Raw genomic sequence first — 21,347 nt, forward strand, 5'->3', positions numbered from 1 at the left:
CTTTACACACAGGACTCTCCAGCTTTTAAACAGTGAACATAAAGCTGTCAAGGCCCGCAATAAAAATAAGTGCCTCCTTTTACTTAGCAGCTAATTGTCAACTGCCATTCAGGGGATACCTCCAAGGTGAGTTAAAAAAAATCCCATGCAGGAACCCTTACCAGCATTGTTCCATATATCAAAGTGTCTGGCAGAAACACAGAATTTCACTTAGCGTTTATGAAGCCAGCCCACCATTCCCTGGAAATGCTTTCAGAGTTGCACATGGCTCCGTGGGGGCCTTCAGAGATAATGATCTTGAAGGTTGGTTGTTGGGTAGACTGAGATGATTTTGTCCTCCTGATGAGTACATATAGTAAATAGTGCAGCAACCCTATCAGACATGCCCAGGAGAAGGCAAATGGGCTCTCAGCATTATGGGGAAATGGTCAAGGTTGTCAGGAAGGGCCCTGGGGCTGTCTCATGCTGCCAACCCAGTGTTTATTCTCCATTCATTCATAGGCCAGGAATCGCAGACTCGTCTGACTCCACATTCTGTCTGCATGTCATATTCACTCCCATATCCTGGCAATGTTACCTCCAAAACATTGTACAAACCTGTTTGCTTTTCTGCATCTCCACTGCCACCACCAGTGTCCAACCCACCATCTGTCCTTTCTGCCTGGACAATGGCTTGAGTTTCATATCTGGTCTCCTGCTTTCATTCTGATCTGCCACCTCCAGCCCAATCCATTTTCCATACAGCAACTAGAATGATCTTTTAAATAGAATCTGATTTTTTTCACCTTCTTGCTTGAAAGCCCCAGTGACTACCTATTAGCTGTTAGGATGAAGACAAACATCCTTAACAAAGCGATCTCCACTTTTATTACCCTCCCCTTACTCCAGAGCCTGTTCTTCTTTCTGTCACAGGACCTTTGCACATGCTATTCCCTGTGACGAAGACACCATTCTGCTTCCCCCTTCTCTGTCTAGTTAGCTACTGCTGGCCTTACAGAGTTAAGCTTAATCATCACTATTTCAAGGAAGCCTTCCCTGACCTACTTGACAAAGATATTTTTTCCCCATATGGCGTCATGTGTTTTTCCCACATGGCTCTTTTCACAGTTGTAACTATGTTTTCCCTTGGCTCTTTAAAAGTAATTGCTGTGTCTTCTCCTAGTTTGTGAGCTCCTTGAGAGAAAAGATTTTGGCTTTTTTTCTCTCCTCTCTCTCTCTCTTTCTCACGGTCGTGCCCCAGTGTTAGCATAGATCTGGGGACATGGCACATATTAAAGAAAGAGTTGTTGACCAAATGAAAAAATAAGTATCTGTCTGTTGCTAGCAGCTGGGGGCAGGGGAGATGAGGGAATTCATGGAAATAAGTAAACATCATCTCTTTTAATATCGAATGTAGCTGGTGAGAAAGACCAGAACACGTGGAATAACAATGACTGCACACCCCTCCAGGCTAAATTGTGCTATGGATTGTGAAATCATGCTCGGAAGGGTGCAGAGAACTTAAAAGAATGAAAGGAGAAAAGAAATCCAAGGTACATAACAATTCAATATTTACATACCGTATACCTCCTGTTGGCAAACACGTAATGATGCTTAAAATACAAGATCTTCTTTTTCAAGATGGCTGACTACAAGCATTTCCAGTAATCTCATCCACTTAGAGGAACCAAGCTAGTGTGCTGTCTCATGCTGCCAACCTAGTGTTTATTCTCCATTCATTCATGGGCCAGGAATCACGGATTCATCTGACTCCACACTTATTTAAATGCAGTGTTCAAGAAGGAACTTGGGAGTTCAGCAAAAAAGTGAGAGGAAGCTTTGAAATCCAGGAAGAAGGAAACAGGAAGGCTGTGTGGCTGAGGCCAGCTGGGAAAGGGGAGTGAATCCCCCAAATGGGAAAGGGTGAGTGAGTGCCTTTCTGCTGTCCACTTTCCCACTGGGGAATTATACAATCCAGGCCGTAGGAGAGCACCTTGACTCTCCCACACCATGAATCTAACTTGGGGAGTGGCAAGAAGACTATGATGAGGAACTGCTCCAGGGAATGTCCTACACCCTTTTTGAAACCTAACTGACTGCTGTGGGACAACATTCTGGATCCGAGCTCTTACAGACTGTGCATGGGGGAACGTGGGTGGTGCTTGCAGGACTGGGGCTTGAGTGGGGGATGAACCCCTGCAGCCAGTTGTGAGAAGCAAGTGTGGAGTGGGCTCCAGTCACTGGCATTGGAACTGGGCACACCACCATCCCAGGTCCTAAGCAAAAGGAGAGTTGTTGTGGAGGCTTGGTCTTCAGCTGAGTGGCATCTCCTATGGCCTAGGGCTGAGTTGTGGACTAGATGCAGCCTGCCAGGACTGACTGGGTGGCCAAGTTGGCTGCCATAGCCAGGATGGAGGAGGGAACTCTGCTGGGACTGGGGTGTGAGACAAACGCAAGTCTCATTCCTGTGGGCCAAACAGTGGCCACTGGGACAGCCCTATCCTCCCTATCCTAAGACTTTAGGACAGCAAAGGTTGCCCCTCACCAAGCATTTCACAAGGGGCCTAAGGACTTCCTCTACCCCCTAATCAAGGCTGGTGCATGCATATGCCATTGGAGGGCCTGAGTACAAGCTTGCTTGGTCCAGTTCTGCCCAACTTTGTCCCCTACTCTAAGACAGAGTGTGGGATCCAGGCTCCTGGATGTTCCACCACCCAACTACCACCTGGGTTACCCAAATACCTCTCCTGGGGAACAGAGGTCAGGCATAAATCTCCATGCTACCCCCACAACTGGTTCTTACCTGCAAATACTATCTACTAGCCTGGAGGCTGGCCCACGCAGCCCATTGAAACAACTGCTAACACAAAAGCACGGAGCTTGAGAACTAGAAGAACACTTCATGACCACTGCTACGCCCACTGCCCCCATCATCCTCACTGCCCAAAAGGTCAAAAGCCCACTCACCTGCCCTGTATACCACTACTACAATCAGCATCCAAAAAAGCCACCCACAGGCCCAAAAATCGGCCTGCCTGGAACTGCCAGTACAGGTGCCAGCATATGCTGCCTGAGGTCACAAGGAAACACACTTGGCCCACCACTGCTACCACTGAAACCTGAAAAAGTAACCAATAACTGCATCCTAACACACTAAGGAATCCAGATACCACTAAGGCTATTTATGACCAAGGAAATCATACAGCATCTTCACCACTGCACACACTAAGAAGCAAAGCCAAACGGCCCTACCCAACCAACATCATAGTCACATCTTCAAGAAAAAATGTCCCCACCCCATAATGAATGTAAATTCAAAAATAAGAGGAAGTGACTATTGCTTCAGATGTGCAGAAATCAGTGTAACAAGGCAGGAAGCACGAAAAAGCAATGTAATACAACACCCTCAAAGGAAGACAATAATTCTCTAGCAATAGCTCCTAACCAAAAAAACTCCTCAAAATGCCAGATAAAGAATTCAAAATATTGATTTTAAGGAAGCCTAATTAGATGCATGAGAAATCTAAAATCAATACAAAGGAATCAGAAAATCAATTCAGGATATGAATGATAAATTTACCAAGAAGATAGATACCTTTTTAAAAATCCAAACAGGAATTCTGGAACAAAAATACATTTATGGAAGGAATTACAGAAAACATTCAAAAGCTACAACAGTAGACTAGACCAAGCAAAAGGCAGAATTTCTGAACTCGAATACAAGTATTTTTAAATAACTCAGCCAGGCAAAAATAAGAAAAAAGAATTAAAATGAATGAACAAAGTGAGTCATTTGGAACTACATAAACCAACTGATATAACAATTCTAAATACATATGCACTCAACACTGGAGCACCCAGATGCATGCAACAAGTATTACTGACCTAAAACTGAAAAACAGATTGACAGCAACACAATAATAGTGGGGACTCAACACCCCATTCTCAGCATTACCCAGATCATCTAGACTGAAAGTCAATTAAAAAGTCTTAAATTAGACTTTACACCAAATGGGACAAATAGACATTTACAGAACATTCTATACGACAATTGCAAAATATACATTCTTCTCAACAACACAGGGAACATTCTCCAAAACGGGCCATATGTCAGGCCACAAAACAAGTCTTGGCAAATTTTTAAAAACTGAAATCAAGAATCTTCTCAGACCACAGTGGAATAAAACTAGAAATCAATACCAAGAGGAACTTCAAAAACTATACAAATACGTGGAAGCTAAACAACATGCTATCGAATGATCATTGGGTCAATGAAGAAATTAAGATAGAAATCTAAAAATTTTTTAAACAAATGAAAATACAAAAACATACCAAAACCTGTAAGCTACAGCAAAAGCAGTGCAAAGAGGGATGTTAATAGCATTAAATGCCTACATCAAAAAGTAGAAAGAGTACAAATTAACAACCTAATTTCAAACCTCAAGAAACTAGAAACTAAACAACAACAGACCAAACTCAAAATTAGCAGAAGAAAAGAAATAACAAAGATCAGAGCAGAACTAAATGAAATAGAAACCAAAGAAACAATACAAAGGATCAACAAAATGAAAAGTTGGCTTTTCAAAAAGATAAACAAAATTGTTAAACTTCTAGTTAGACTAACCAAGAAAAAAAGAGATCCAAACAAACAAAATCAGAAATGAAAAAGGAGACATTACAACTAATACCATCGAAATACAAAAGATCATCAGAGATTATTATTAGCAACCAGATGCCCACAAACTAGAAAACCTAGAGGAAATGAATAAATTCCTAGAAACATATACTTCCCAAGATCGAAGCAGGAAGAAATAGAAAGTCTGAAGAGACCAACAATGAGTAGTGAGATTGAATCAGTAATAATAAATCTTCCAAAAAAGAAAAACCCAGAACCAGATAGATTTACAGTTGAATTCTACCAAACATACAAAGGCAATCTAATACCAACCCTCCTGAAACTGTTCCAAAAAACCGAGAAGGAGAGAATTCTCCCTAACTCACTCTACAGGGTCAGTATCACTCTGATACCAAAACCAGACAAGGACATAACAACAACCAAAAAGAAAACTACAGACCAATATCCCTGATGAATATAGACTCAAAAATCCTCAACAAAATACTAACAAACCAAATCCAACAGCACATCAAAAAAATAATACACCATGATCAAATAAGTTTTATATCAGGAATCTTTGACAAAGTCTGTATGTATACGATTCAATATACACAAATAATAAATGTGATACATCACACAAACAGAATTAAGGTAAAAACCATATGATCATCTCAACAGACACAGAGAAAGCATATGTTAAAATTCAGCATCTGTTCAGAATAAAAACTCTCAACAAACTAGGCATCAGAGGAACATGCCTCAAAATAATATAGGTCACATGCAACAAATGCACAGCCAACATCATACTAAATGGGAGAAAGTCGAAAGTATTCCCTCTAAGAACTGGAACAAAAGAGGGATGCCAACTTTCACCATTCCTACTCAATAGAGTACTGCAAGTGCTACCCAGAGTAATTAGGCAAGAGAAAGGAATAAGAGGCAACCAGATTGAAGAAGAGGAGGTAAAATTATCCCTACTTGCTGATGATGTGATCTTATATCTAGAAAAACCTAAAGACTCCACCAAAAAAACTCTTAGATTTGATAAATGCATTCAGTAAAGTTTCAGGATACAAAATCAACATACAAAAATCAGTAGCATTTCTATACAGCAATAATGATCTAGCTGAAAACAAAATCTAGAAGGCATTCTGATTTACAATAGCTATAAAAAATAAAATACCTAGGAATATATTTAACCAAGGAGATGAAAGATCTCTACAAGGAAAACTGCAAAATACTAACAAAAGAAATTGTAAATGACACAAACAAATAAAAAAATTCCATGCTCATGCATTGGAAAAATCAATATCATTAAAATAATCATACTACCCAAAGCAATCTACAGATTCAATGCAATTCCTATCAAAATACCAATGCCATTTCTTCACAGAACTAGAAAAAAAAATTCTAAAATTTATATTTAACCAAAAAAGGGCTCAAATAGCCAAAGCAACCCTAAGCAAAAAGAACAAGGCTGGAGGCATCATATAACTTGACTTCAAATTATACTACAAGGCTGTGGTAACCAAAACAGCATGTCACTGGTATAAAAACAGACACATAGATCAATGGAACAGAATAGAGAACCCAGAAGTAAAGCCACATATGTATAGTCAACTGATCTTTGACAAAGTCTATAAGAACACACCCTGGAGAAAAGACACCCTTTTCAATAAGTGGTGCCGCGAAAATCTGATTGCCAAACGCTGAAGACTGAAACTGGAGCCCTGTCTCTCACCATATACAAAAATAAATTCAAGATGATGAAAAACTTAAGTGTAAGATCTGAAACTATAAAAATGCTAGAATAAAACCAAGGGAAAACTCTTCTGGACATTGGTCTAGGCAAAGAATTCATGACTAAGGCCTCAAAAGCACAGGCCACAAAAATAAAAATAGACAGATAGGACTTAATTAAGCTAAAAAGCTTCTGTACAGCAAAAGAATCAACAGAGTGAACAGACAATCTACTAAATGGGAGAAAATAGCTGCAAAGTATGCATATGATAAAGGACTAATATCTAGAATTTACAAGGAGCTCAAATAACTCAACAATAATAAAACCAAATAATCCCATTAAAAAGTGGGTGAAGGACATGAGCAGACATTTTGCAAAAGAAGACATACAAATGGCCAACATGCATATGAAAAAATCCTCAACATTAATAATCATCAGAGAAATGCAAATAAAACCCACAATGAGGTAGCATCTTACACCAGTCTGAATGGCAATTATCAAAAAGTAAAAAAATAACAGATGTCGGTCAAGATACAGAGAAAAGGGAACATATACACTGTTGGTGGGAATGTAAATTAGTTCAACCTCTATGGAAAACAGTATGGAGATTTCTCAGAAAACTAAAAATAAAACTATCATTTGATCCAGCAATCCCACTACTGGATATATACCTTAAGGAAAGAAAATCATTATAACAAAAAGATACCTTCACTTGTATGTTTCTCACATGATTATTACAATAGCAAAGATATGGAATCAACCTAACTGTCCATCAACAGATGATTGGATAAAGAAAATATGGTATATATACACAATGGAATACTTACTGTTCAGCCAAGTAATAGTAAATATGACATTTCAAAGAATGAAATCATGTCTTCTGCAGTAACATCAATGGAACTAGAAGTCATTTGTAAGTGAAACAAGGCAGACACAAGAAGACAGATATCACAAGTTCTGACTTATAAGTGGGAGCTAAGTAACGTGTACACACAGACATAGAGTATGGAATTACGGACAACAGAAACTCAGAAGGATGAGAGGATGGAAGGGGGTGTATGATGAGAAATTACTTAACAGGTACAATATGAGTTATCTGGTTGATGGGTACCCTAAAAGACCTGGCCACTACTACACAATCTATGCATGTAACAAAATTGCACCTGTACTCCATAAATTTATACTAATAATAATAATTTGAAAAACACAGGACCTGTTTCAGGACCTTAAAATTGGGTTGGGTAAAGGAGAAAATGTAATGCATTGTTTCCTGGCTCAGCAATAGCCTGAGCAAAACCTCAGATGACTCATCTCCGGAGGAACAGGACAAAAGCAGGTCTGGACAGAGTGACGATTTGCAATTTGGACTCCTTGCTCCCTGGAGATGGGACAAGGACCAGGTTTCAGTGTGGAGATCCAGAGAAGGCATGCCTGTCTTACTAAAAGGAGGGAGTAGTTTGGAGGAAATGGGCAAGAGTAAGCTGAGAATGAGTTTTCAGAAGTCACAAACCCTTAGGAAAGGGTGGCAAGAAATTAGCCCACTGATAAGAAAAAGGCTGAAACACCAGTGTGCTGCCCTCTAAGGTGAGAGGAACACTCAGAGCCAGCTACAGGCAGGAGAAGCCCTGAGGAAGAAGTTGGGAATGCCACGAAGACCATGTAGACCATCTCTCCAGTCAAGGGAGAAAAGAAGCCCAAAAGGGGATGCAAGCCAGAAGAGGTATCAGCTCTGCACAACTGTCACCAGAGTAACTTCTAAAATTTAAAATTGGGATTCATTCCCTAGGGTGTACAGATGAGCTACAGGTGTCTGAAAATATTTTGCTGTCAAAAGCAAAATTGTTTGTGTCTAGGTATTTTTCTGGGGAGAGTTTCTATAGCTTTCATCAGATTCTCCAAGGGGGGTCTTTGTACCATAAAGAGCTTCACCAAGACTCACTACTGACATACTTGGAGAAAGATAGTATAATTCTAGAGGGTACAACCCATTTACTGAATAACTTCTCAGATAAGTTGATCATCATCTAACAGAGGAGAGCCTACTGAGGGAGCAGAACATAGTGCTGCTATGGGAAAATGACGTCATTCTTTCACCTATTAGATTAATAAAGCTCTATTGAGCACTGTTTAGATTCTGGTATATGGTACTGTACAAAAAAAGAGAAAAACAATTCCTGCCAAGTAGATTGAAGCTCTCCTTCCAGTGAGGGGAGTCTAGCTAGGGACAAAACAAACGAGTAAAATATTTAGCACATTAGAAGAGGGTATGTGCCAAGGAGCAAAGCAAGGCAGAACTGAGGGGTAAGGAAGGGATTCAGTGTTAAACAGAATGATAGAGGAAGGCTTACTGAGGTGATGTTTGAGCAAAGACTTGAAGACAGTAAGGGACCAAGCCATGCAGCTGCCTGGGGAAAGAGGATTCCAGGCAAAGGAAACAGCAAGTGCAAGGACCTGAAGGCAGGAACACAGGTAGGATGTTTGAGGGGGCTGGTGAAGCTAGAATGAAATGAGCATAAAAGAGGGTTCTAGAAAACAAGGTCAGAGGGGAAATGCGGGAGTGGGGGCGGCGGGCAGACTGTGCACTATAAGATCATTATAAGGCTTTGACTTTTACTCTGAGTGAGAAAGGAAGCTATTGGAGAATGCTGAACTGAGAGGAATCTTGATATGACAGGTTTAACGGGCTCACTCTGGCCACTCTGTTGAAAACATTTTGTAAGAAGGTGGGGGTGAACATGTGGAGATGAGTTTCAAGGCTAGTGCTGTAATTTGACAAGAAAGGATTCCATCTCCGTCGGGTTGGTAGTGATGAAGGTGGTGGGAAGGGAGCAGGCTCTGGGTGGAAAAGGCCATAGATAATTTCACAAAGGGCTAGAAAGAGGTGGCAGCAACATGTCTCAGTGACTTCACAGTATTTGGGAGGCATGACCATCTAGTCAACCCATGTTAGAGGTTCTTTCCAAGTGGCAATGTGCTGTGGCAAAGGAGCGGACCCATGGGACAGGTCGTTTGTCCCTTTAAGACCAACATCCCTGACTTACAAATAGTAAGAACACATTTCTGATTTGCCCAGTGGCCTCAAATGAGACTATATACTGTCTTAAAAATGCCCTCACGTTCTGGGATCTATGATTTTGGATAGTAACTTTAAATACGGCTGGGCACAGTGGCTCATGCCTATAATCCCAGCACTTTGGGAAGCCGAGGCGCGTGGATCGCCTAAGGTCGGGAGTTGGAGGCCAGCCTGGCCAAAACAAGGTGAAACTCCATCTTTACTAAATATACAAAAATTAGCTGAGTGTGGTGGCACGTGCCTGTAATCCCAGCAGCTCAGAAGGCTGAGGTAGGAGAATCGCTCAAACCCGGGAGGCAGGGAGGTTGCAGTGAGCCGAGATCGTGCCACTGCACTCCAGTCTGGGAGACAGAATGAGACTCCATCTCAAAAATAATAATAATAATAATAATAATCTGAGATGCTGCATCAGAGGCAACACTGTTCTTTGAAAAGTAAGTGGTGTTGCACTCTGATTTCCCCTTCTCTGGACTTTCCACCGCCTACAGGACTTATGCTTGACTTGCTCCTCAGGTAGTGGTCTTGGGGTGCGGCGAGGGTGAAATCCCCATGTGTATCATGACAGAGTACAGCAGTTCACTATGGCAAGGCTCAGTCAAGCATCACAGTAGTCACAGAACCTAGTGAAAGTACACGGATACCATTTTGACTCAGAGAGCAGGTGCATGATTAGGCAACATCCACTACCCTTGTCTATGCAGATAGCTTAAAACACTGGACTGGATAAAACAGAAAAGGGTGGCTCACAATCTCATAATCCAGCACAATAAGGATGGTCACAGCTAAGATCTTCCAGCATGTTGGCTAATTACGTACCTGCAGGTCATGTGCTCCCAGAGAAACAGACAGGGTAAAATCAATGCTAATGTCCCCTTTCTTGGTCCCAGACTCTTATAAAACCTCTTGGTAGCTCCTGCTCTTGGTTTCTTTGAGAAGCTAATGTGTTTAACCAGCAAATCTCTCTTGGTTGTTTAACATCATTGGATACAATTTCTATTTGTAACCAAATAAACTCTGACATGTATCAATTAACATTCCATAGCAACTTGGGGAAAATGATTAAGCCATAAAATCAAAGGTACTAAATTGCATATAAATTTTAAGTGTGTCATTCTGAAAAAAGTGTGTAGATGTAAAGAGCAAATGAAAGCAAAACACAAAAATGCCTCTGGTGGAGTATTTTTTCTTTACTCTCCACAAAATTATTGTGGTATTCTTGAAATTTCTGAAATAAGCTGTTGGCCAATGAAATAAATATTTAATATTCAAACTATGAAAGCCTCCCTAAATGATTTCCAAAATAACAGACCACACAGTCAATACATAATTATATACTTAAGGTTATCTGGAGTTGACACAAGTAGGCGTGCTCCTAAAAAGTTGAAGGAAAATGTTAACTTGAGAACTGTCAGTTTTTTTCATATTTTTGTAAAAGGAGGGAAACATACTAGATTCATATGTTTGTTAATTTCAGATGGTTTTTGCATCTGTTTTCTTTAGTCAGGACCCTCCTCAAATGTGGAAACATCACCAGGATTCCCAGAGAGCTCTAATTCTTGAGTTGTGAAACCCAGAAAAGTGTTGAATGCTGAATTCACTGTACACCTGCAAGACTTGAGACACAATTCCTGAACCTTTCCCCAGTCTGATCATCCTTCTTTTGGACAGCAGCTTTATTTTCCTGCACTGACTTACGTAGCCTAACTTATGCTTTCAGCATAGCTCTTGCCATCAGTTCCCAGAACCAGGCCGACTCGTGGTGCTGCGTGAGCCAGTGCTGCTGGGGACGCAGGGTCAGCTCATCCAACCCATTCATTTTACAGATGAGAGTACTTTGACCCAGAGAGGAGAAAGGACTACCTCCGGATATCATACACATTTACTCAGTGCAAAAGACTTGCCTTCTGTCCAGTTAATTTGGAGATGGCTCTTTGAGATGACCCGGGTGGTGCAGGGGGTGGGAAGCTAGAAGCTCTGAGCCCACTTTTCCTCCACATTTGACAGAGGACTTGGCCATGGGCATGCAGATAACTGTTTTCTGGTTGTCTCCCTTGAGCACTGCTCAAGGAGCTATCACATCTGGAGCTACTTCCTACTCCCTGAGATGTCATAGGCACCTGCCCAGGAAAGCCTGCAGGGGTCCTTACCTCCACAGGGTGTGCCAGCAACTCTCCTGAGGAATTTAACCCACTCCTCCATCTCTGCCTGGGAGCTGGCCATGAGGACATAGGAGTCCTGTCCCATGCGATTCTGGTCCCATGAGGCTGGAGGAAGAAGTAGCACTTGTGAAGGTCTTAGAGTGATAAGGGTATGAGAGCAAGGGGAAGGGAAGGGAACAAGATCTCAATTGATTTCTTGGTTCAGTGAATCACTACCAGCCAAACAACACAAATGTGTTGTCTAATTATCCTCAGTGGACCTGGATATCCGGGCACTCTTACTGTTTTTGCTGAAGCTCTAACTCTACAGACAAATCATTGAACACAATGGTTTGCAATTGGCGTAGCTGGGGCTGAGGGCTGCTTTCATTAAGAGGACAGAAGTCATTTCCTGCCAAAAGGAAAAGGAAGTTCGTGGTGCAGTTTCAGCATGGAGGAGACAATTCAGCCCATAAAAGTTAGAAGACCTTAGATCATCACGCCAGTCACGGATACTTTCCTAAGCTAGCCTTGAGCTCAGTTGCGGGGGTAGGGTAGGAGATGACAACCTCAGGTGGGAGTGACAGTGAGTACATGTGTGCTTTTTTCATAAAATTCGTGCTTGGTGTTCATATTTCTGCTCTCCTGACCACACAAGACCTTGCAAATGTAGGTTCTCAATACTCAGTTAATGGATACATGAAACTTGTTAGAACTTTCTTTACCATTTTCACTTCAAACCTAAGATTATAGATAGGTGTAGTGTTTCCTCGGTTGGTGTTCTCAAATGGACAAAAAAGGTGGGAGAAATTGAAGGCAACAGAGAGCAGGGAGAAGGAGATGAAGGGAAAGAATGTGGGAAAGTGAAAACTAGGGAGAAAGAAGCAAGAGAGGGAAAAGAAGAGTATCAAATACAGGTCTTAGACCATGAAGTTAGTCAGATCTGAGACTTGAACTCTAACTTCATCCATGGACCTGCTTGCAAATGGAAATCCTCAAAGTTGGGATTTTCTTTAGTTGGTTAAAATAAAAAGGTCTTAGCAGGGACAAGAAAATAATAGTGATCCCTTTCAATTATGGGATACTATTAAATTTCAAAGTGCCTTTGTAAGCATCAACCCATTCTTCTCACAATGGCAGGCCATCTCCCTCAGAGAGCTTGTTCTAGCTGAGTAGTTGTGCCTAAACCTGTATTTCCCTGCAGGGCAGGAAAAGACTTTCAAATCACCTTTGGTTCTGGTCTCTTGGACCTATCTTAACATCACTGAGCCTCACCTTCCTTCACCCTTTGGGATAACCTGATTCTGAATCCATCTTGTCATTGGGTCATCAGCTTTTCTGACTGGAAGGCTCAGTCCATTAAAACCCTAGGCATTGAGAGTATCCTGAGAACTGGATGTTTTCAGAAGTAAAATGATAAGTTAAAAATACTCAGGGAAGAATGAAAAGACCCTCCAGGAATTGCAATATCCCTTTGAAATAGAATAAGGAGTTAGTATTATTTCCATTTTATAGATAATAGAACTGAATCCCAGGGATGCAAAAGCACCAGTCCATCAGTATCCAGTGAGTTGCTGCCAAATGCAGGGCAGGTCTGTCGGTCTCCTTACTCCCATGAAAGATTCCACTGGCCCATATTGCTTCTAAATGTGACCTTGGACAAAATTTATCTGGTGTCTTTTCCCCCTCTCTCTCCACCATGCCTCAACTCCAGTCAATATGTTGTTAAAACATGCCTTCTCAGTTTACCCTGAGTCCTGGGAGGTCCTTTTGTTCTGTCATGAGCAACCCCACTGGGAAACACCCAGGTCTCAAGATGTTCCTGAATGAAGAGGACTTCCATGGACTAATTCTTCTGGTTAGGAGAGCTGATGACCTGATGACAGGATGATTGAGAATCAGATTGTAGCAAAGAGTGAAATAATGTGAAGCTTGATGATATTAAGATAGGTCCAAGAGACAAGAACCAAAGGGGGTTGGAAAGGTTTCTGTTGTATTTGGGCATAATTGGGGTGCTAGGACAGACTTTCATTAAGAGGAATTGACTGACATTAATACAAAGCTCATGAACAGCAACTCTGACCTCAGGCACAATTTATCTGACTTAAACACAGCTTGTTCGACATGTGTTACCCATTGGGCTGTTTCTCTTGTTGGAAATGGACATCTCTTCTTTTCTTAATCTGCCTGAGGAACTCCTGTCCATTCTTTAAAACCCAACTCAAATGTTACCTTTTTTAGGGACCTTTCTTCCCCCTACTCCAAGTTGAGTGGAGAGTCCTTATTCTATTATCCCTTAATATCTTGTTCTTACCTCCATCACTGCAGTAGCTAAATTGTCTTGAGCAATAGTTTCCTTACAGGTGCAATGGAGATATTATTTAATATGTCCAAAACTGATGCCCTTACCCCCCATACCCTGAAAAAACTTGCTACATGCACAAATCTCAGCAAATCCATATTTTCCACTGTTTAGGCCAAAACTTTGGAGTCAATGTTGATTTCCTTTTCCCACATCCAATTAATTAGCAAATGAAGCCCTCCCTACCTTCAAAATGTGATCAGAAATTGCCTACTTCACAGCCCTTCATCATTGCTATCTCTGACTTGGATTCTTGCAAAAGCCTCCTCACTAACCTCCTTGCTCTGCCCTTGCCCCCACTACTTACTTTTATTTTCAATTCAAAAGAATTTTAAAACATGAGTTATGTCATGTCACACCTCTGCTCAAAACATTCCAGTGGCTTCCCATCCTTCTAGCAGAAAAGCTAAAGTTCTCACATTGCCTACAACTGTCTATGAAATCTGTGCCCACCCCTGAGCAAATGTCCTATTTTTGTCTCCTGCCATCACTTCACTCTAACCACACTGGCCTCCTTGACCTTCCTTGAACATATGAAATAGACTCAGAGACTTTGCACTGGCAATTTCCACTTCCTGGAATGCTCTTCCTCCAGCTGTGCTCTTAGCCGACTCCCTCATTGCCTTCAGATCTGTGCCCAAAGGTTACCTTCTTAATGACACAAACTCTGCCGGCTCTGTTCACAATAACCAGTCAACCGTCTCAGCCAGCACCTTCTCTCTCTTTGGTTTAATTTTCCCCATAATTGTTATCCTATCAGAAAAACTACATAATTTGCCCATATATTTGGTTTGCTGCTAGTCTCTTCCCACATAAGGTGCATGCAGGCTGCTTAGTTCTTTGCCACATTCCCAGTCCTGCAATAGTACTTGGCTCATAGGAGATGCTCAATGAAGTTGTTGTATAAATGAGTGACAACAGATCATAAAGTGGTATGAGAACTAAATGAGATAGCATATGCAACAGAAGGAACAACCTCTTATCCCTAGTGATTCCCTGGGGTGGGAGGAGAATAGATAGTTATTCTATGAAAGGTCAGTAGCGAGAGGGAAGCCTACCCTAAATTGTTGCCTGCCCTCAATTAAAAAAAAAAAAAAACTAGCATGACTACAATTAAAAGTTTCTGTGTGGTGTTTGTGCAAATAAAACTGGTGATCACAGAGAGAGGATCCTATCTAGGAAGCCCATTTCTTATACCAGCATTAGCTGCGGAGAATCATCTTGCAAAAGAAGATGATAAAAAGAGGAACTCAAAATTCTCTGTTATAACATGAAGGATGTCTCACTTTAGGGTTGGGTGGAACCTTGGAAGATGATGGTATCTTTATGAAAATGGTTTCCTATCTTATTATTACTTTAGAATTATTTGTCCTTATGAGATGTGTGTGAGGTGTGTGTGTGTGTGTAAGAGAGAGAGAGAGGCCGGGTGTGGTGGCTCACGCTTGTAATCCCAACACTCTGGGAGGCTGAGGCAGGTGGATCACAAGGTCAGGAGATGGAGACCATCCTGGCTAACACGGCGAAACCCCGTATCTACTAAAAATACAAAAATTTATCCTGGCGTGGCAGTGTGCACCTGTAGTCCCAGCTGCTGGGGAGGCTGAGGCAGGAGCATGGCATGAACCCGGGAGGCGGAGCTTGCAGTGAGCCAAGATTGCACCACTGCACTCCAGCCTGGGCGACAGAGCAATACTCTGTTTAAAAAAAAAAAAAAAGAGAGAGAGAGAGAGAGAGAAAAAGAATCTGAGAATTCCTCTAGCAGGCCAGGAGACTGTTGCGAACATGAATGATAATGAGAGAACAAATCTTCCTCCTGCACTGGTATAGCAATTTGAAGAGTAGGTATTTTTGGTGCAAAGCCCACAGTGAATCTTCAGCTGGATCTCTCAGTAGGGTTACTCTAGATTGAAAACCCAGGCTTTAGGACACACATGTTACCATGGATGGTTGTGTCCCATGAATTGCACTGGGAGAGGCATCCTAAGAACAGAATAACCTTTGTGGAAAGGGAGAGAGCTATTCCTAGTGAGGAGAGACTGAAAAAGCAGGCTTTCCTGCTTTTCCTCTGAAGAGAAAGAGAGGAAGATAGACCTTCAGATTAAAAAGCAAGGGAGGATGGGAACAGTGTCTCACATCTGTAATCCCAGCACTTCAGGAGGCTGAAGCAGGTGGATTGCCTGAGGTCAGGAGTTTGAGAGCAGCCTGGCCAACACATGAATCCCTGTCTCTACTAAAAATACAAAAATTAACTGGGCATAATGGCATGCACCTCTAGTTCCAGCTACTCGGGAGGCTGAGGCAGGAGAATTGCTTGAACTGGGGAGGCAGAGGCTGCAGTGAGCCCAGATCGCACCACTGCCCTCCAGCCAGGGCAACAGAGCAAGACTCTGTCCCCACTTCAAAAAAACAAAAACAAAAACAAAACAAAACAAAAAAAAACAAGCAAGACAGTGCCCATGAGGGGACCATCTAGGAACTTAAAAATTTTTTTATTTGTATTCTATAAATGGTCATAGCCAAGTTTAGGATTTTTTTTCTGCATTATAATTATCTCTAGATTATTCCCAAATATCAAACACTGATATGACATGCACTGTATCAAATGCTTCATATTGATTTCCTTATTTAATCCTCACTATCATCATTATTATCCCCATTTTATAGACAAAAAATCAGAGGCAAGGAGAAATTAAGTAACCTCTTACACAAATAGTGCCAGGGTCAGGGCAGGCTGGCTCCAGACCGGACACTTCTAACCTCTATGCTATGCTGCCTTCTCCATCAACTTTCTTAAGCACACAGTCACCTTGTGTGAGTGGGAAGGAGAGGGGGAAGAAAAGAGGCACTCAGGGGCCACGTGGCCTCCCCTGCTGTGGTCAGTACAACAGTAGCAGCAAGGCTACACAGTCAGACTAACCTCTAGTCCCAGAGCCCCTGGCAGGGCTAGGGCTAGCATAGGAGCAAGAGACAGGGAGAAGGGTGGAAGCATCTCAGCATGGCAGATTCAGGAGCATGACCCAAACTCCCCTTGTTCCAAATGCATTCGAGGAAGGAAACTCTTGATTTGAAAGAGGCACCCTCCAATGTGCCAATCATGTGTGCAATGGTGAGATGCAATGGGTGGAACCATCTGAGGCTGTTGACTTTTTATAATTTTTGACCCTTCGAAATGGCAATTTCACATGGTTCCATTTACATTTTAACTGTTAAATTTAATGACCTACTCACCTTCTAGACTGAGTTCATTTTAGTGAGTAGAGAAGGTGCACTTTTCATGTCAGTGGCTCAGTGCCTTGTACAGTACCTGGCTCCTAGCACACACTCATGAAATGCTTACAGAGTTGAACAAAATGCTTACCTACTTATTTCATGGGCATTATTCAAGCACTTGATACTAGTTAATAAACTGCAATAGCTTCATTAACTGTATACAGAACCACTGTGGGTTCTCAATAGGCTGGTTGGTTAGTTAGTTGAATGAGTCTCCAAATATAGCTTTGACTTCTAGAATCCAAAAGTAAAATGGGAATTTTACTTCTGCATTGCACCTCTGTCCTACCTGTTGTGGCCTACCTGGAATGATTTCAAAGACAAACTTCCCAGCTTCTTCTGGGTTTGTGGCGATCTCCTTGATTGTACTTCCTGGTAGATGCATGCAGCCCTGAAAGATGAAAAGTCAGGCCTTAAGGATAAGCAGCAATTTAACGCCTATAAACTAAAATTGAGTTGGAGAACAGATAGGATAATGATGGGATGGGGTGGAGAGTAGGAGGGTAGGGACACGGGAAGCTAGCCTCCCAGTTTTAATGGGGCCCCTTCAGCTGCTCAGGCCTCGGGCAAATTAAAGGGCAGCTATTCCAGAGCAAACCAGATGCCCAGAGAAAGACAAGGTTCTGATATAAGAATAAGCTAAGAGAGTTCCATCACCAGTACTTGCCTCTTCCCACTTTTCCAAGGACCCAACTGCATGGTCAAACGAGACACTTGGTCTTTGTGAAGGCAATGCTGAGGCTGGGGAGACCATACTGCCTGCCAGGCTGCCAGAGGGGTTCAGGGAGGACTGAACCACTCAGGTCACCATTTGAGGGGATGGGGTATTGAGTAGCAGGTGCCTGCATCTTCACTAACCACCTCGAATGTATTATTCATTTAGTCCTTCCAGCAGGCCTCCAAGCAAAGTATCATTATGCACATTTTATAGGTGAGGAAAAGAGATCAGAAAGCTTCTGTAATCTACCCAAAGTTATAGAGCTAGTAAGTGCCAGAATAGTAGTTGATCTCAGAAGTCAGTCCAAAGCCAGCGCTCTTCACCATCAAAGCTGAGGTGGTGGGAAATGGTCCCACCACCAAGCCCAGATCTATGAAGGGTGACTGAGGGTTTAATAGGATTTGTGACCTCTTATACACGGATATATTATCAGAAAAACAAGCCACTTCCACCATGTGTGTGCATGGTGCTTTATCACTTACAGTGCATTTCACTTGGGATAATTTTTTTTTTTTTTGAGATAGAGTCTCGCTCTGTTGCCCAGGCTGGAGTGCAGTGGCATGATCTCAGCTCACTGCAACCTCTGCCTCCTGGTTCAAGTGATTCTCCTGTCTCAGTCTCTCGAGTATCTGGCACTACAGGCGCCCGCCACCATGTCTGGCTAATTTTTTGTATTTTTTTTAGTGGAGATGGGGTTTCACAGTGTTAGCCAGGATGGTCTCGATCTCCTGACCTCGTGATCCGCCCACCTCAGCCTCCCAAAGTTCTGGGATTACAGGCATGAGCCACCTCGCCTGGCCCACTTGAGATAATTCATTAGACCCCCACAACAGCTCCATATCCAGAGCACAGCAAGATTTATCACTGCCACTTTGCAGATGAGGAAATTGACACTTTGAACGTCTAAATGACTGCACAAAGTGAGATAGTTAAATGTGCACTGGATCTAGTTATTCAAAATTTATACCTCACTGGCTGTTGAAGGTAGCAGGCCTGGTTCTGAGTTGAGTAAACACACATGTCTTTATTTCAAAACAAAGTACGGGTGGAGACGATTGGTGGCAGAGAACACTATAAAGGCAAAAGAGTCTTAAGGATATCTCAGAAGTAAGATCCACTCAGGAGCCTAAGAGAATAAATGTGTCTTGAGGATCTAGAAATAAAAATGCCTAAGACTGAGAAAGAACAAGACAAAAAGGAAGAGGAGGAGGAGGGGAAGGAACAGAAAGGGCAGGAGAAGGAAGAAGAGAAAGAACAAATGGGAGGAGAATGAGGATGAAAGACAAGGAAGGGGAGAAGGGGGAAGGGGAAGGAGGAGAAGAAAAAGCAAATCGGTCTAGAAAATGGAATTCTGCAATTCCTCTACATTCCTCTAATTTTATTATTTAAAAATAACCTCCACCTACATGGTCCTCACCATCTTTAATAAATCACATCAATGCCTTCAGAAAAAACGACCCTGAGGTTGTGCTGCTGAGCTACTTTGGATGAGTTATGGTGCCAGAATAAAAGGCCTTGTTGCTTTAAGACAGGACAGAGCACTGTCTGGTAAGGAGAGAAGGAAAGGGCAATCGCAGAGGTGTCTGCCTCCCCTAAGTACCCCTCTGAACTGTCATTTGGTACCCAAAATCATTTCATTAGAAATCGTAACAATAAAATACTAAAAATATACATGCCATGTATTGAGCAGTCCTAAAGTGTCTAACTCTATGCTAATTGCCCTGAATATATCAGCACATCTAATCTTCATAAGAAGTCTAGGAGGGAAGGACTCTTATTCTCCCCCATTGGAGAAAGGAAGAAGCAAAGCTCAAAGAAGTTAATTAGCTGACCCAGGATCACAAAAGCTAGATAATACGAAATCTATGATTCTAGCCTCAGTCAGTGTGATTCCAGAATTACAAATAAGGCTTCACTTACAAGTCCCACTTGCTGAGAGAAGTAACAATCAGAGTTAAACATGTTCACACCAAGGTGTAAATGACTAATTCCTCGCACTCAGCATGAGAGCCTTGAACTTCATAAATGGCAAGAGGAAGGCAAGTAAGAGGAAGAGACACCAGTAGGGGTGAAGATGGGGACACTAATGGGGAAGGAAGAATTGTTCGAGGAAGGGAAGGGCCCAAGTTGCCCAGAGCCACTTTCATGTACTTAGCAAGTTGACTGGGGTGAACTCTGTATAAAGATGGAAGGACAGAAAGGTTTATGCAGGAGGCCACAAGTCCTTCAGCAGTAAAGCAATGGAGACAGCTATGGCAGTGAGGTGCCAGAATATCTAGAATTCTCTAGCTATAACTTTTAAATCTATTATAAATTCAGGTAGAACTACATTTTAGCCCAACTCCTTGTTAAAGCATTTTTCAAAATGTTTATATTGGCTCATGAGAACTTAACTGTTACATTTTAAGCCACTTAAATACAGCTATTACTAAAATTTAAATTCTATAAGCTTACAATGAAATATTTTCTACTAAAAAGGTGAAGATACTTAAATTTTACAACTTTCTGATTCTTTACTATATTTTGCTATCATTTCTGCCGTTGTGGTTACTTCCATCTATTCTATCTGTGTGGTGGAAATGCTATACAATGTGGTTCTATAGTATGTCTCTTCTCAACTCTGAGTTCAGTGATATCACGTTGGTAGCTTGCATCAGTCATGATGGGAGCATCTGCTGCACAGAAATTAGCAAATGTTGCACTTCAATCAACTCTCCCATCAGAGGGCCCATTGTTAACTATTTACCGGCACGCCGCTGATAGACAACCACTTGTGGCGATGCCTCGGAAAACAGACAGATGAGACAATGGGACCACGGGTCTACCCTACTACTAGGATTGTCTGAGGCCATCATTGTAACAGAAACTTGAGGGCAATAAGCTGAGATTCTGTTCGAAACAATTTCCCTGACAAAGAACTTTCTAGAATGGTTTATATAAAGCTAGTTGATGGACTTACACAGCCTTATACTGTTAAAACCGGACAGGATCTTTCTGAGAACTCAAAGAAAAAATGCACAGACTGCCTTCTATAGGGCCACAGGATTCCCCAAAAGCACATACAGGAAAGTCTATCATACACAGTTCCGTAATTTATTTACATTCTCCTTTGTCAGACGCTAGGTCCAATGTTTCTCATTATAAATAGCATTTAATATTCTTATTATTTCTTTTGGAACTTCACAGACCCAGAATCACTGTGTCTAAGGGTATGACAATTTTTTGTGTTTAGTAAATCTGGCCAAATGACTTTCTAGAAAGGTTGTACCAGCCGACCCACACATCACCAGTGTAAGTGAGTGCCCTTACGCCTGATGCTTCCAAGATTCTTGTGATGTTTCTGTTTTTTGGTATCTTGGGGGATAGGATGTTTGTGTGCATTCTTTTTAAATTTACAACTATTACACTTAAATTTTAAAAATATTTTTAAAGAAACTTTAAAAATTGTATG

At 41.8% G+C, this 21,347-nt stretch overlaps 1 protein-coding gene across 6 annotated transcripts in view; it reads right to left on the bottom strand.

The window, feature by feature from the left end:
* The window catches only part of ARHGAP25 (Rho GTPase activating protein 25), a 91,432-nt gene that overhangs the window by 27,396 nt on the left and 42,689 nt on the right, over positions 1-21,347 (bottom strand). For 3 of the 6 annotated variants that reach the window (NM_001266047.1, XM_077958347.1, XM_077958348.1), the window contains 2 exon segments: positions 11,556-11,672; positions 17,482-17,569. In NM_001266047.1, the coding sequence (NP_001252976.1) occupies positions 11,556-11,672; positions 17,482-17,569 (205 nt within the window). 6 annotated transcript variants of the gene reach the window in all.

This window comes from Macaca mulatta, chromosome 13, assembly GCF_049350105.2.
Source record: "Macaca mulatta isolate MMU2019108-1 chromosome 13, T2T-MMU8v2.0, whole genome shotgun sequence".
Taxonomy (NCBI): Eukaryota; Metazoa; Chordata; class Mammalia; order Primates; family Cercopithecidae; genus Macaca; species Macaca mulatta.